Here is a 16,044-nt window from a genome sequence, read left to right on the forward strand (position 1 = left end):
AAAAAAAAAAAAAAAAAAAAAAAAAAAAGAAAGAAAGAAAGAAAAAGAAAGGCAGAGATTCAATGGTTGTATAGAGTATGGCAGGCTGTGGTTCATTTAAAGACTTCAGAAGAAGTGAAATATTCCTTCGAGGTACACAATTAAAACTAACAGCAAGGCAGCTTCTTTTGAGATGTATTCATTCCACAAGCTGAGAGTGGGGAGCAGTCTCTCCAATGGGGTATTTTCAAGCAAATGAGATCTGATGATCCTCTCTGGACAGAAGGAGAGACCACCCCTAGGTGCTCCCCTGCCCTGTGACACTCAGACTACCTTGGTGCCAGCCTATGGCAGTGCGGCCCGAACACACTGATTCTTTGAGAATCTCCAGTTTGAGTACAACCTCACTGACATTTTTCATTAAGAACATAAGCTTAATTTTCTTTTTTTTTCTTTTCTTTTTTTTTTTTGAGACGGAGTCTCGCTCTGCCGCCCAGGCTGGAGTGTAGTGGCCGGATCTCAGCTCACTGCAAGCTCCGCCTCCCGGGTTCCCGCCATTCTCCTGCCTCAGCCTCCCGAGTAGCTGGGACTACAGGCGCCCGCCAGGTCGCCCGGCTAGTTTTTTGTATTTTTAGTAGAGACGGGGTTTCACCATGTTAGCCAGGATGGGGTAAGCTTAATTTTCATAAACATCTTTTCCAGGAGCACCAAGCTAGTCCTCTTTCAACACCAGCAAAATGGAGAAAAGGAAAATCTAAATAGTATCCAACCCAGGTTTTCCAGATTTTCTCAGTTAATTCCCATTTTTATGGTCACTCTGCTCACTGAAAGGCAGAAAAAGGGCTTAAAAGCCTCTTTCAGAGAAGGCAATGCCATTTTAGTCCTCCACATCCTTCATGGTTTTCTCTACTGGCTTAGCTGTGCTCAAAACAAGGACTTATTTTTCCTTCATTTAGATATTCAGAATCTAGGACATCATAAGGTTGCGAATGTTTTAGAAAACAGATAATCTTCTGGCATGAGAAATATCCTTAATTAGCTACTTTTCCTCAAAACTGGAGGGGGGTGAGTATTGACATTTGGGTAGCTTATGCAATTCAAGAGCTTCTGTCTTCTGTCTTCAAGTATTGCCTTATGTTAGAAATAAGTTTCCAGAAAATAAATGTCAAAGACCAGACACTCATGCTAAAGGCTAGATGCTTCTGATCCAAACTTATGAACTACTCCTACCTTTCCTAAAAGGGACTGTTACATGAGGTGCAAATAAGAATGATTAATTCATTTTCTGCCCAGATAGAAGAATCAATTCATAACACTTTCCTGTTTGGGTGAGCTACTGGGAAGAATAAACAGAAGCAGGATGGAACTCCACAAAGTTCCACTGTGCTTTTGTGCTTTCTCTGCTGCACTGTTATATGGGAGTTCCAAGGCAGCAGGGTCACACGGGATGCTATGCATCAGTGGTCTTCAATCTTTTTGGCACCAAGGACTGGTTTCGTGGAACACAGTTTTTCCATGGACCAGGGCGGGGGTGGGGAATGGGGGATGGTTTCAGGGTGAAACTGTTCCACTTCAGATCTTCAGGCAGTACTGAAGATTCTCACAAGGAGCGTGCAACCTAGATCCCTCAGTTGCGCAGTTCACAACAGGGTTCACACTCCTGTAAGGATCTAATGCTGCCACTGATCTGACAGGAGGTGGAGCGCGGGCGGTAATGCTCGCTCACCTGTCTCTCACCTCCTGCTGTGTGGCCCTGTTCCTAACAGGCCACGGACAAGTACAGGTCTGCAGCCTGGGGATTAGGGACCCCTGCTATACATGACTGTATGGTGCAAAGCACTTCTGTGGCATGTGGTTTAGGCTCAGTGTCATTTGATGGCCAGAGATCCACTTGAAGATCCCCCTTTTTAGCAGACCTTGTAGGATGCTAACATTTGGGGCCAGATTCTCCTTAGTGAAATGAATGCTATGGAGCTAAGGCTGCGGTGCCCAGCCTGGCTAGACATTTGCAAAAAGAGAGCAGAGACTGGCATACAGCGCCAATTCTCAACGGAATCTTTTGATTAAAATGCCAAGTTGCTATAAGGGTATCAGTAACATCCTTACCCTTTAGCAGGCAAAGGAGGCTGGGGATGTGAGAAAACAAACTCTGATCCACCTGATCCTCTACCGCTTTTTGATTCCGAGAAAAAAAAAAATTGTTCAGTAACTCCAGCTGCCTGAACAGAAATTACTTCCTGAGGAGCTAGAAGCCCTGACTGGAAAAGAGCTCTGGGGGATTATGGCATGGGAGGAGAGCTGTCAGGCATCAGGCTTATATGGGAAGGACCCACGCTGACTACAACAGTACAAGTAACTGCTTGAGTGGCTCCATAACATGGAAATGGCAATTGTATGTTCCAAAGACAGAGTTACTGTTTTAAGGACAGAGGAACCTTTGTATAGATTCTCAGTGAAAAGCTTATTTTAAGGATGTTTGCTGAAATTCCATGTTTTTCACATTTGTTTTCAAAAGAGCAGTGTCATTCATATATAGTACATGAAAAATTACAATATTCATGTTTTTTAGATACAAAGTCATACACAAATAGAGGAGGAATAATTTCAAATTGCAAACCATACCAGCATAGAAAGAGGGAAATGAGACTGTAGATATGGATTTATTAGGTGATAGGGATTCTTTTTTTCTCTATATTTTAATATATTTTCCAAGTTTGAGCCACGGGCCAAGGATGGGCCTGTTCTCTGTCCTGCCTAACACCCGACAGAAGCATGGGTGACCAATCCCAGAACCACAACTGGCACTGCGGAGTTTTCCTATCTTCTGACACCTCCTTGCAAAATGTCAAGTGTGAGATGCTAATACTGGCCCTCTCTTTGTTGGAGGAGAAAGCATGTAAAAAGACAACTGTCCAAACCCTGTGGCTACAAAGTTCTTTTCTGGCTTCCTAAGATATTTACTCTATTCTTCTATTTCTAGAACTTTTCTAAGTTGGAAGATTTCAAATGTGAGAGAGTGTTAGATCCAGGTTGAGCAAGGATTTTATAAAATACTAAATGATGATCAGAGACGGGAATAATCAACCTAGTTAAAAGCATATTCAGCACAATGTCACAATATACCAGATCCTCGTATAAACAGCATGGATTACATTAACAGGCCTCCCTGGGTGAGTAGCGTCTCTTTTGCCTACCTTAATGCTCACACCATGGTTATATAACCTTTTGAACAGAATTTGGAAATTCCTCTGACCCTGCCCTGCTTGCTGATAGAGTTGAGCCAATGGCTGGCAGGGGCATAATCTAATAGGCGAAACTGGAAACACACAAATTCACAGTCCTCTTGTCTTAGCCCAGAGACTGCACAGGCAAGGAAAGAAAGACTCGCCCCGTCTCCCTCCTCCCCTCCTCTGGCCTAAGTTGCTGCTGACTTCACCCAACAGGCACCTGACCCTCCCAGATGAGCTGGGAGGGGCTAAAGCCCGGTGCGGCCATGGTGGGGGTGGAGGTACAGGCAGCAAACAATATTTAAGATGCTGACTTGTGGAGCATTCGGGCTTGGGAAGGAAAGCTATAGGCTATCCATTCAGCTCCCCTGTCAGACTCAAGCTTTGAGAAAGGCTAGCAAAGAGCAAGGAAAAGAGAGAAAACAACAAAGTGGCGAGGCCCTCAGAGTGAAAGCGTAAGGTTCAGTCAGCCTGCTGCAGCTTTGCAGACCTCCAGGCTCCCCTGAAGGAAGAGCCTTCCTCACCCAAACCCACAAAAGATGCTGAAAAAGCCTCTCTCAGCTGTGACCTGGCTCTGCATTTTCATCGTGGCCTTTGTCAGCCACCCAGCATGGCTGCAGAAGCCCTCTAAGCGCAAGACACCAGCACAGCTCAAAGCGGCCACCTGCTGTGAGGAGGTGAAGGAGCTCAAGGCCCAAGTCGCCAACCTCAGCAGCCTGCTGAGTGAACTGAACAAGAAGCAGGAAAGGGACTGGGTCAGCGTGGTCATGCAGGTGATGGAGCTGGAGAGCAACAGCAAGCGCATGGAGTCGCGGCTCACAGATGCCGAGAGCAAGTACTCCGAGATGAACAACCAAATAGACATCATGCAGCTGCAGGCAGCACAGACGGTCACTCAGACCTCCGCAGGTAAGGAGACGAGTCCCCTGCGGGAGCGTGGAGTGCCTCACCACCTACAGCACTGCTTCTACATATCCTGGTCATCAGAACCACTACCGGGGCCCCTTTTGGGGGTGTACTTTCCCTTTAGTAAAGGCTTATGCAGTATTTCCTTTGACTGCTAATGCTGTGTAAGTTTACCTCACACCTTCACAGGTCTCTTTTATCCACACAATGTTTCAGCCTACCATCTTGGAGTGCTGAGACATTACATGGTTTGCCCAAAGTCACCCAGCAAGTCTTAGAAGCAGGGTTCAAGTCTTCCTGATTGGTGTAACTCTGCTTCTTCCTCACCAATAGCTGCAGGCTATATCTCAAGAAATTCCAAGGAAGCACCAAACTGTAACAGCTGTTCCTCTGGAAGCAAAGTTTTGCCAGAAACAGTTCTCTGGTATTCCTAAGATCTACCGGGAATGAGCATTAGTGGAATTTTGTGTCCTCTCTCTGTAAACATAACTCTTCTCATTGGCTCAGAGTTAAGTGTAGAGACACGTAGCCATGTGAAGAGTCCCTTTGTGTTCAGGAAGGATATGGCTCCTTAAGGTTCCTCAATTGTGACACGTCTACTTTTTTCCATGGTCTTAAATGAATTTCTCCTAATACAGGACTTTTTAAATGCAATGCTGAAATATAGATTTTAATAGGCCAAAATAAGATAAATTTAATCTTTCTTTTGCAAAACAACTTTTATTTCTGGTTAACTCAGCTCAGGTGGGTCAACATGAATTTATGGTTTAGAGATTAAAAATTTGGTTTTCTGAAATTATCAGGAAAATATTAGTCGTAAGGAGCACATCCGATAGACATGTCATTTCTTGCTGATATAAAAACCATTGGTCCCATTATAAACTATATGAAGAACAAAGACATGATCAGCTTCTATTGACTAAGTCAATGGTTGCCCTCAGCTCAAATTAAGAAAAAGTTTTAACATGAAACCAAGCTTGAAAATTGTTACCTGAACCAACATGTACGAATCACTTTCTAAGCATGGACTTCCTGGCCCTCAGCTTGGGATTAGAAAGGTATTCTCAGGCCATTTTCCAGACAAGTGAGTACTGATTTGGTCTGTGGGATGAAACCAGACATGTGGAAAACCAGGCCAGACAGAGGAATCTGACTGTGCCACTTCCTGCTCATCCAAACAGAAGGCTTTCTCGCCATCCCACAAGGAGGTTCTTGGGGTCAAGTGCAGCTCTCCCACCAGGCCTCTTGCTCTTCTTGCCCAGGACATCATTCTTTATTTTTCTTCTCTATGACCAAGTGCTCAGTTACTCGTATATTCTATAAGAAGGTAGCCCCTTAGAGGAAGCAGTAAGCTGGTGCTTTCACCACTAAGAGGAAATGAAGAACAGTGATGGGGAAGGCATATGTACTCTGCCTCCCTTTCCCAAGGTGCTTTGCAAGATAACCTAAGCACCTTGGACAACTCCCATCTGCCATCTTGGTGCTCTTCTCTAAGGTCCCAGTGCAGTGGTCACCAAGAAAAGCACCCCGAGACAGAGCAAGCAGGAAGTTTCTCTTGGATATTAAAGGCTGCACTCTCTGAATCCTATCAGAAAAGGCTGTCTCTTCCACAGTGCTCTTTGATATTTAGAATACAGAGCCTAAATCCTGCATAAAGTAGCAGCTCCACGGCCCTAGAGTAAAAAAACTGGCCTGTCTGATGCTCTTATTTCCTTGTTTTAACAAAACTTCCTGGGGGGAAGGCCTCAAAGCTTCTTCTGAGAGTTTTGAGGTTCTAGCTGGATGGAAGGGGAAAATATATAATAAACTCTATCTCCCTTAATTATGGTCGCAGGTGGCAGTAGCCACCACCTCTGAACAACAACATAAACAACCAACCAGGAAACATCAACAAAACCAGACTCTATGAGATACTCACGACCGATTTGTTATACAGGCAGCTGTCTAAGAAGTCTCAATCTATCTGACAGGAGTATCTGTTACGTGGCCCTCATACACTGTAACATTTCTAGAATTCATGGCCTAGCTATAGCAGAATAATTTATTTCAGAGTTAACCTGAAACCACCTGTTGGAACACCCCACTAATGCTATCCAGGTGAAGGGCTTCCCTAACCCTCTGCTCCACCACCAGTGAAGCCAAAATACACCCCCTCTGGATCTCCTGATATCCACCTCTCCCAAATGCAGACACTGATGGGTAATTAACACCAGTGCGAATCTCAGGGTAGAAATAAAGGCTCAGTTTCTAAACATTCAACTCAGATGGAGCCCCGGATCTAAATGTTCACTCTGTGGTTTGTTCTCTTGTAGACGCCATCTACGACTGCTCTTCCCTCTACCAGAAGAACTACCGCATCTCTGGAGTGTATAAGCTTCCTCCTGATGACTTCCTGGGCAGCCCTGAACTGGAGGTGAGGTCATTACAGTCATTGGCCACACCCTAATACCTGTCCTTCACCCCCTCAAGGGGACTGCAATAACAGGACCATTCACAATTTAAAGAAAGGAAAATTTGTCCCGGCAAAGTGGCTCACGTCTGTAATCCCAGAACTATGGGAGGCCGAGGCGGGTGGATCACTTCAGGTCAGGAGTTTAAGAGCAGCCTGGCCAACATGGTGAAACCCCGTCTCTACTAAAAATACAAAAAAATTAGCCAGGCATGGTGGCGGACGCCTGTAATCCCAGCTATGCAGGGGGATCGCTTGAACTCAGGAGGCAGAGGTTGCAGTGAGCTGAGATCACGCCACTGCACTACAGTCTGGGAGACAGAGTGAGACTCCATTTCAATTAAAGAAAAAAAAAAAAAAGAAAGAAAGAAAGGAAAACTCAAAACACAAGCAAACACACCAAATACCAGAGAGCTATGCAAACAGTTAAGTTTATGCCCTGCACTCCAAACCCAGGCATCTGTTTGGCCCCTTCAAATCACTATCAAACACCAAGCCTTCTAACATAGATCAGATAATTCTTATAACCACCACATAACTTAGTTTAAATCTCTTGCCATGTCTTAGAACAGCTATTCCTTGAGGGAAGAGAAAAGAAAACACGAAGGCAGCATCAAAAGTATCTGGATTTTCAGCCAGGCATGGTGGCTCACACCTGTAATCCCAGCACTTTGGGAGGCGAGGTGGGTGGATCAATCACCTGAGGTCAGGAGTTTGAGACCAGCCTGGCCAACATGCTGAAATCCCGTCTCTACTAAAAATACAAAAATTAGTTGGGTGTGGTGACAGGAACCTCTGGTCCCAGCTACTAGGGAGGCTGAGGCAGGAGAATCACTGGAACCCAGGAGGTGGAGGTTGCAGTGAGCTGAGATTGCACCACTGCACTCTAGCCTGGGCAACAAGAGTGAAACTCTGCCTCAAAAAAAAAAAAAGTATCTGGATTTTTCCCTTCAAGCTTCATGTGCACTCACCCCTGGGCCCAATTTGGATCGTTCTTCCAGAGCAGTGTACCATCCGCCCCAGCTCACCAGCAGTGGGGCAGCATCACTGCCCGAGTGAGCCAGTGTGACTGTGGGAGTGCAGGCATCTACTGGCTCTGCAGGGACAGGAACAGGTTGGGAAGTCTGCCCTCTTGCTCCTGCCTCCTGTCCTGCAAGTCCCTCACCAGAGTATCCCCTCTGCTCCAGGTGTTCTGTGACATGGAGACTTCAGGTGGAGGCTGGACCATCATCCAGAGACGAAAAAGTGGCCTTGTCTCCTTCTACCAGGACTGGAAGCAGTACAAGCAGGGCTTTGGCAGCATCCGTGGGGACTTCTGGCTGGGGAATGAACACATCCACCGGCTCTCCAGACAGCCAACCCGGCTGCGTGTAGAGATGGAGGTAAGCACAAGGCCGGGGCCCCATGACTGGACCAGTGCCACCACACATGACTGCGTACGACTCTGAGGGTGCCATTCCTATTCTGATTCAAGACAAATCTGTATATTCATTGTGATGGTTTTCCTGCAAGTTATAATAGAGTTGAGGAAAAATAGGTATTTTTCCTTTCTGCATCTCCCAACCCCCCGACCCCGCCAAAAAAGTGGGGCTGCAGGTGGGACAGGAAGAGGCGAGACCCAGGCCAGAGTAGAGCAAATCCAACAGTCAGCTGTGCCGAACACTAGTCTCTGCTCTGGCTGAGCATGAGGTCCTTTAGGTACAAATCTTACTGATACTGGTTGGGGACCCTTGCTGAAGGTCTTAAAGCACTCACTATATCCTCACGTTTCTCTTACAGCAGCTCTGTGTGGGATTCAGCAAAAACACAGCTACACCTTATAGTCAGGAAAGTGAGGAATATAGAGAGACTAATCAAGGCCCTATGGTGAATCAGGAAAGAAGTTCGAGCCTTCCTTTCTGATTCCCAGGTTAACGCAGTAAACTGGAGGTAAACAAGTAATAAAGTCTTATTAGATTCACATCTATAAAAAGATGTTTGGCTACGGGGCTGTCAGGAGAGAAGGGGTACAGAGACAGCATGAAATGGAGCCTGCTGCACTTTCTTTAAGGCTCTGCTCCTCCTGACAGGACTGGGAGGGCAACCTGCGCTACGCTGAGTATAGCCACTTTGTTCTGGGCAATGAACTCAACAGCTATCGCCTCTTCCTGGGGAACTACACTGGCAATGTGGGGAACGACGCCCTCCAGTATCATAACAACACAGCCTTCAGCACCAAGGACAAGGACAATGACAACTGCTTGGACAAGTGTGCACAGCTCCGCAAAGGTGAGACTTGGGGGGACCGGAAACGAGAAGTTCAGGTGCAAGCCCATAATCCCACTTGAGGAGAAAGAGTGAATTATAACTGTACAGTTGATGTTCCGGCTTTGGTATTCTTCCTAATGCTGGCTCTAACTCCTTACCTGATGTCTGGTCTGTCACAGTCAACTTACTAGCACTGGGTCTGTTTCTCATGCCAGGTGGCTACTGGTACAACTGTTGCACAGACTCCAACCTCAATGGAGTGTACTACCGCCTGGGCGAGCACAACAAGCACCTGGATGGCATCACCTGGTACGGCTGGCATGGATCTACCTACTCCCTGAAACGGGTGGAGATGAAAATCCGCCCAGAAGACTTTAAGCCTTAAAAGGAGGCTGCCGTGGAGCACGGATGCAGAAACTGAGACACTTGGAGATTGGATGAGGGCAGATGAGGACAGGAAGAGAGTGTTAGAAAGGGTACGGTTGAGAAACAGCCTATAATCTCCAAAGAAAGAATAAGTCTCCAAGAAGCACAATAAAATCATATGTACCAAGGATGTTACAGTAAACAGGATGAACCATTTAAACCCACTGGGTCCTGCCACATCCTTCTCAAGGGGGTAGACTGAGTGGGGTCTCTCTGCCCAAGATCCCTGACATAGCAGTAGCTTGTCTTTTCCATATGATTTGTCTGTGAAAGAAAATAATTTTGAGATCGCTTTATCTATCTTCTTTAACGCTTAGGCTACATGAGGGCAAAACACAAACCCCTTTGCTAAAAAGAACCATATTATTTTGATTCTCAAAGGAGAGGCCTTTGAGTGTTAGAGAAAGGAGTGAAGGAGGCAGGTGGGAGATGGGTATTTCTATTTTTAAATCCAGTGAAATTAATATATGGAGTCTACACATTATTTTAAAACACAAAAATTGTTCGGCTGTAGGTGAACTGACCCAGGCTGGACTTGCGAGGAGGAAACTCCAGGGCACTGGGTCTGGCGATCAGACTGAGCACTGCCCCTGCTCGTCTTGGTCAGGTACAGCACTGAAAAGGTATGAAGCACCAGCAGGAGGTGGACACAGTCTCTCATGAATGCTGGCACAAAACTGCCTTAAAATATTCATAGTTAATACAGGTATACCTATTTTTATTTACTTTGTAAGAAACAAGCTCAAGGGGCTTCCTTTTAAATTTTGTCTATAAGAAATGGCTGAAAACTGAAGGTAGATGGTATTACATAGTTAATAACGAATGCTGTATATAAGCATCTTGCTTTGTAAAAATAAAATATTGTGGTTTTGTTTTAAACATTTAATGTTTCTTTTCCTTCTACAATAAACACTTTCAAAACTTGAGTATTTTCTTTTTAAATTCTTACCATTACCACTTAGAGCAGGATAAAAAGTTAAATTTAAATCAGAGGGTGAGCAGTGATAGAGGCCTGGGGTTTGTTTTGGTGTTCAGGGCAACCAAGTGGGGAGCAGAAGCCAAAAGGGAACAGGTGAGGGACAAAAGGGCAGTAGCAACCAGGACAATTTTTCATAAAGGGGATTACACATCAGGGGCTGGGCGGTGAAGGCATCCAACCTTATCAGACCCTCTATTCTACTTAGGATAGAGAAGCAAAAGCAGGCCAGCAGACCTTACCCTAATGCTCGGGGCTAACCAAGTAAAAGTCGTGTGTGTGTGTTTTCTAATAATCAAATAACCACTCAATACTCTGTCCCCAAGAAAGCAAATATATTTACTGATGTGTGAGCTTTAAGGAGATGGGAGTAGTTTATACTATATCTCAGTGTCAGCCCTGGTTTGGGATTACATCTGGGATTTAATTTGCCCTGTAGCAGATAGGTAAAAAAGTCAATAGGTTGCAAGACAGATTGAACTAGTAACAAGAGAACAATACTGCCAACAGAACATGGTTTTTTAAAGCAAAGACAAAAAAGTAAGAAATAGCTGCACAAGGCCGGGCGCGGTGGCTCACGCCTGTAATCCCAGCACTTTGGGAGGCCAAGGCGGGTGGATTACAAGGTCAAGAGAGCGAGACCATCCTGGCCTACATGGTGAAACCCCCTTTCTACTAAAAATACAAAAATTAGCTGGGCATGGTGGCACACACCTGTAGTTTCAGCTACTTAGGAAGCTGAGGCAGGAGAATTGCTTGAATCCAGGAGGCGGAGGTTGCAGTGAGCCAAGATTGCACCACTGCACTCCAGCCTGGCGACAGAGCGAGACTGCATCTTAAAAAATAATAATAAAAATAAAAATAAATAAATAGCTGCACAAAGATGTTTTTGTGTAAGGCTACCCTAACTGTTTCAAAAAGAATTTAGGGAAGTTGACTCAAACATGTATACTAAAACAAACTCTAAAAAAGCAGACAAATTGGTGAAGGGAAAATAAAGAGTAGGAAAAATAAAAACAAAGTCTGTAGGGGTTGGGAGAGAGTTAGTAGTAAAAACAGGTAAGATGTCTGTAATTTGTTGGAGGTAGACCAGGAATTTAGCTTCAAGCTCTCCAGTAGCCACTGTGAGGAAAGGAATTCAATCCCTTACTGCAAAGCGATGTCTCCAAGGCCAGATCAAAGTAGTGGCTCAGGGACATACAAACAACAGTGGGAAAAGACCCCTGAGAAGAATTTCCATGAGGCTCACCCACAGAACTAGGGTAGTGCTGTGAGCAACTTCCTTAACAGCAACTTTGTCTAAGGTTGTTTCTTAAAACTTCCTTCAGTACAGACGACAGTATACCACCACAACCGGGCTTAGGAAAAGCAGCTTTACAAAACCAGAAGTAAAAACTGCAAACGTAAGCAAAAAAAGAAAGGTAATGGGAAGATACAGGAGACCAGCAGAAGGGAGGCGGAAATGCAAGCTGAGCTGACTTAGCTGAGGACACCCAAAGAGCCAAGCACAATGGCTTGCTCCAGAAACAGCATTCATTCATTCCTTCATTCATTCATTCATTGAGACAGAATCTCGCTCTGTCATCCAGGCTAGAGTACAGTGGCATGATCTTGGCTCACTGCAACCTCCACCTCCTGGGTTCAAGCAATTCTCCTGCCTCAGCCTCCCAAGTAGCTGGGATTATAGATGTGCGCCACCACGCCCAGCTAATTTTTGTATTTTTAGTAGAGATGGGGTTTCACCATGTTAGCCAGGCTGGTCTCGAACTCCTGACATCAAGTGATCCACCCACCTTGGCCTCCCAAAGTGCTGGGATTACAGGTGTGAGCTACCCCACCTGGCCTGGAACAGTGTTTTAAACAAAGGACAAGATCAATCTCCAGGGAATTCTGAGGACTTGCTTTCAATTATATTTGCTTACAAAGCTAAATAACCTTCTAGAGCCCTTTTCCAGGCCTCTAACTACATCTTTCTGCTACAAATCTGCATAACTTTTAAGTTTTTATGATTGTCTCAAATATGGGGAAAAATTAAGGGTGGAATTAGGAAAGTTTCAAATAGGTCTCAAACAGGTGAGCAAGGAAATTAATATGCAAAATGAGTTATCTGACCTTACAGTGATCATACTTAGTTACCATATTTTCTATTAGTTATCATGTGAGAGCACATTACCTAAGCCAGAGATGGAAGGAAGAAATGTGGATTTTCACATTTACTGTGTCTGATTTGAAACTGAAGCATGCCTCAGAGGACGGAATATTTTTAATTGTTCCTACATGGTATTTCAGAAATCAACATTTTCTCCAAGTCCAATTTATTTGGGCAAAACAGGATTCTATTTCTATCTTTTGCTAACTTTTAAAGTGTTAAAGGAACTCTTAAATATCTTCTCAAAAGCACAGCTAGGAAAGGACTTGGCTGTTTGATCACCCTCTCAAGCAAAGTAGGCACCACACACAGCAGGCTCTATTAGCCACGGTGAAGGAACTTATTAGCTGGATGATTTTTTCTGAACTATCTGCAGTGAGATGAAAGACCATGTTAGCATTCACATGAAGATAATGAGATCCCAGAGTTGATATTCTCTGATAATCATTAGGGGAAGTGAACGATTCTTTAGGAGCTGGAGCTAATGTTTCGTGCTGCTTGTAATTTCCTAACAGCAGAAAATTTATTAAACAACCTATTTTTTCCACACCCAGAAGACTGAAAACTGTCTTAACAGAGGAGCGAACCTAATCACATCAGAGAAAAGACCATTAGATTTCAGATTATGCTCTGCCTTTTATATTCACAAAACACCATAGGAGGAAGATGCAGGCATCAATACATTTAGTTGATAAAACCCCACTGTGCCCTTGGGTACCCTCTGAAGCCCAGGAACCAACACATTCTACTCCAGCTCTAGACAGCACTATCTAACCCAGACATAAAACCTATCTTCCTAGGCTGCCATGGCCACAGAATTGCTTCTCAACTAATTTCATTGGAACAAGAAAGGACAGGCTGGAAAACAACAGGAGCCCAGGTGATAAGGGTCAACAGAAATGACAATCATGGCTAGATTCCTGGGGAGAGCCATCTGCAACATGTCATTTAAACGTGCTGGCCAGACCCAGAGGCAGATTTCACGGAGCAGAAGTCTCCAAGTGACTCCAGTGAAGTGGCACCAGGCAGTGGGAGAAGAGAGGTCATTTTGCATGAAGGCGGCAATTAAAAAGGGTTTATGGCCTACCTGATGAGAGATTCTAGAATGGCAGGGGTGGGGCCTTTCTGGAACTCCAGTTCTTTGTAGTGTAGTGCTTTGGCATATGCTCGGCACTTGGCAGCTCTTTCACCCAGCAGAACAATGCCATTGTCATCTCTCAGTGGCAGGGGGCCCTGGAGGAGAGCAAAACCTCACAGCATAGGAAAATGGCAGATGGGGCACAAACAAGAGAAGGCTGTGTGGATGCTTCTCTCCTCCCACCAGCTGGTTCCCTGTCAGCCTCCATCTGGACAATGGGGAAAAGTCTCACCTTGTCACTGTGTTCCATGAATTCAGCCAAGTTTAAGAGGGTTTGTGTGACTTCAGCGATGTCTTGTGAGGTGAGGGCCAACTCGATGCTTCTGATGAGCTCATCCTGTTGATCTTCATTCAATTCAGACCAGCAGGACACAAATGCAGCATTGAAGAGATCCCTGAAGGCAGAGAAGGTGGAAAATGGAGAGACCTCCCATGCCTCTGCCTGCTGCCTCACAGTCACACCTATCAATTCGCTTTTGGTATCACTGATTTTGGTTATACAGACCAGTGCTGTCCAAAAGAACTTTCCTGTCCAATATGGTAGCCACTGATGATTAAAGCACTTGAACTGTGGCAAGTGTGGCCAAGGAACTGAATTTTACATTTTATTTATTTTTAACTAAATTAACCACATATGGTTAGTGTCTACTGAATCTTACACTACAGGTACAGACACTATGATATGCAGGGACTTGGGGGGCAAGTGGCAGGGCGGGGAGAAGAGCAGAGCAAAGTAACTTTTCTCCAAAGGAATATTTCTTGGCAGTTTTTGCATCATTTCTCTTCACTGGAGGAAATGGGAAATGAATAGAATGGGGACTTCTGACATAGAAGTTGGCATTAACAAATGTGGAAAACAATAATCGTTAAATGATTCTTGGGATGTTTCTGGGACAATGTCTCAATTCTTAAGGTCAGAAATGTCAAAGGCAGCATCTGCAATTGCTTTCAAAATATAACCAGAACCCTTAGTTGGATGGTCATAAAAAATGACAACAGGACTAGAAGTGTTAGCAAATAGGATCCAAATCTGTAAGTTCTAAAAGATTTTCTAAGCCAACAGGTGGGGCCTCACAAAGACATGGAACCAGAGGTTCCATTTCAAAGATTACTACGACTACTTTACATTACCATAGTACCACATGATGGACACATTTGCCATCCCTTACATCTTACATCAATCCTATCCTCCCTACTGTTCTGGTGACTGTGTAGGGAAGGGAGTGGGAAACAACAGGATATACCTACAATGGATAGATTTAGCATTTGATGCCTCTATACCTACTTTCTTCCTTTTTTTTTTTTTGAGATGGAGTCTTGCTGTGTCGCCCAGGCTGGAGTGCAGTGGCACGATCTCAGCTCACTGCAAGCTCCGCCTCCTGGGTTCACGCCATTCTCCTGCCTCAGCCTCCCCAGCAGCTGGGACTACAGGTGCCCGCCACCACGCCTGGCTAATATTTTTGTATTTTTAGTACAGGCAGGGTTTCACCGTGTTAGCCAGGATGGTCTCGATCTCCTGACCTCGTGATCCACCCACCCGGGCCTCCCAAAGTGCTAGATTACAGGCGTGAGCCACTGCGCCCAGCCTATACCTATTTTCTGTTACATATTAACAGGTTAAGTAAGTCAGACCAATGCGTATAATTTTGTAATTTGATAGAAAAAACAAAATTTGAAATCCAAAGGATAAAATGAAGACCAAAAAAAGTCTGTTATAAATTTAAAAATAAGTTTTTGGAGCCAGGTAATTACAGTCACTGGTCATCCAGGCAACTTGGGAGACTGAGGCAGGAGGATCTCTTGAGATTAGCAGTTCAAGACCAGCCAGGGAAATAAGCAAGACCTTCATCTCTAAAGACATAAAAAAAGTTTTCCTGATCTAGGTCAGAGGCCACACTGGATCCTGAATGAACGTACTTGGGACTAAGGGGATAAAACATTATGTGGGTATCACAAGCCTCTTGTGGATAACACTGTGCTCAGAGGTGACCTGAGCGAAAAGAAGAATAATAAAAACATCGGCTGAGCATACGGTATCTCCACACTACAGAAACAGGAAAGTCCTAGAAACTATTTTAAAGCATTAAAAAATACTTGAAAGAAATTAGAGGAAGAAAATCATGGCATCAAACCAATAGTCTCAGGGGCCATCACTACTGCTAAATATACATCATAACAGCAAACCAGCTGTGCTGACAAAAATGAAGTAAAACGCCTTGCTTTCTGCTTCTTGCCAATGCAAAGGGCTGCTTATTAATTAAATCACCATTTTATGCCTCATTATAAATAATTAATGTCCAATGCAGAAACATCTAAAAAATAAGGAAGAGAATAAAAAAGAAAATAATCACTCCTTAAGCCTTCCCTAAAGATAACCGTTGCTATATTACTTTCTAATCTTTATCCTATTGACATTTAATTTTCAACTTTGCATTCCATTTTATTTATTTACATTATATCATAAATCTTTCACATGCATTAAAAGTTTTATAAACCAAAAAAAAATTTTTTTTGAGATGCAGTCTTGCTCTGCCATCCAGGCTGGAA

At 44.3% G+C, this 16,044-nt stretch overlaps 2 protein-coding genes across 6 annotated transcripts in view; one reads left to right on the forward strand and one right to left on the reverse strand.

Moving 5' to 3' along the window:
- Positions 1–16,044, reverse strand: part of MTOR (mechanistic target of rapamycin kinase) — a 151,146-nt gene that overhangs the window by 74,009 nt on the left and 61,093 nt on the right. For all 4 annotated transcript variants that reach the window (XR_001888334.1, XM_017887986.1, XM_017887985.1 and 1 more), the window contains exons 27-28: positions 13,730–13,892; positions 13,447–13,592 (exon numbers count right to left, since the gene is read on the reverse strand). Coding sequence is in view for 3 of the 4 variants with exons in the window: in XM_017887986.1 (XP_017743475.1) it covers positions 13,447–13,592; positions 13,730–13,892 (309 nt within the window). In the remaining variant the exon portion in view is untranslated. The remainder of the gene's footprint in view (positions 1–13,446; positions 13,593–13,729; positions 13,893–16,044) is intronic.
- On the forward strand, positions 3,467–10,155 carry ANGPTL7 (angiopoietin like 7). Of its 2 annotated transcripts, none has more exons than XM_017887989.1 (5): positions 3,467–4,115; positions 6,425–6,525; positions 7,749–7,943; positions 8,631–8,829; positions 9,024–10,155. In XM_017887989.1, exons 1-5 carry the CDS (start codon positions 3,746–3,748, stop codon positions 9,191–9,193), a joined length of 1,035 nt encoding a protein of 344 aa, XP_017743478.1. In that variant the 5' UTR covers positions 3,467–3,745; the 3' UTR covers positions 9,194–10,155. The 2 variants fall into 2 exon arrangements, with proteins under 2 accessions (XP_017743478.1, XP_017743479.1); XM_017887990.1 differs by having other exon boundaries at positions 3,474–4,115; positions 7,830–7,943.

The sequence above is a fragment of the Rhinopithecus bieti genome, unplaced genomic scaffold (genome assembly GCF_001698545.2).
Source record: "Rhinopithecus bieti isolate Rb0 unplaced genomic scaffold, ASM169854v2 scaffold_16234, whole genome shotgun sequence".
In the NCBI taxonomy this organism is placed as follows: Eukaryota; Metazoa; Chordata; class Mammalia; order Primates; family Cercopithecidae; genus Rhinopithecus; species Rhinopithecus bieti.

Bases quoted from the DNA above. Each gene is read 5' to 3' on its own strand.
- ANGPTL7 (XM_017887989.1), top strand. From the start codon at position 3,746: ATGCTGAAAAAGCCTCTCTCAGCTGTGACCTGGCTCTGCATTTTCATC. The intron at 6,526-7,748 runs GTGAGGTCATTA...CCTCTGCTCCAG, and splicing joins TGGGCAGCCCTGAACTGGAG to GTGTTCTGTGACATGGAGAC. The intron at 7,944-8,630 runs GTAAGCACAAGG...TCCTCCTGACAG, and splicing joins GGCTGCGTGTAGAGATGGAG to GACTGGGAGGGCAACCTGCG.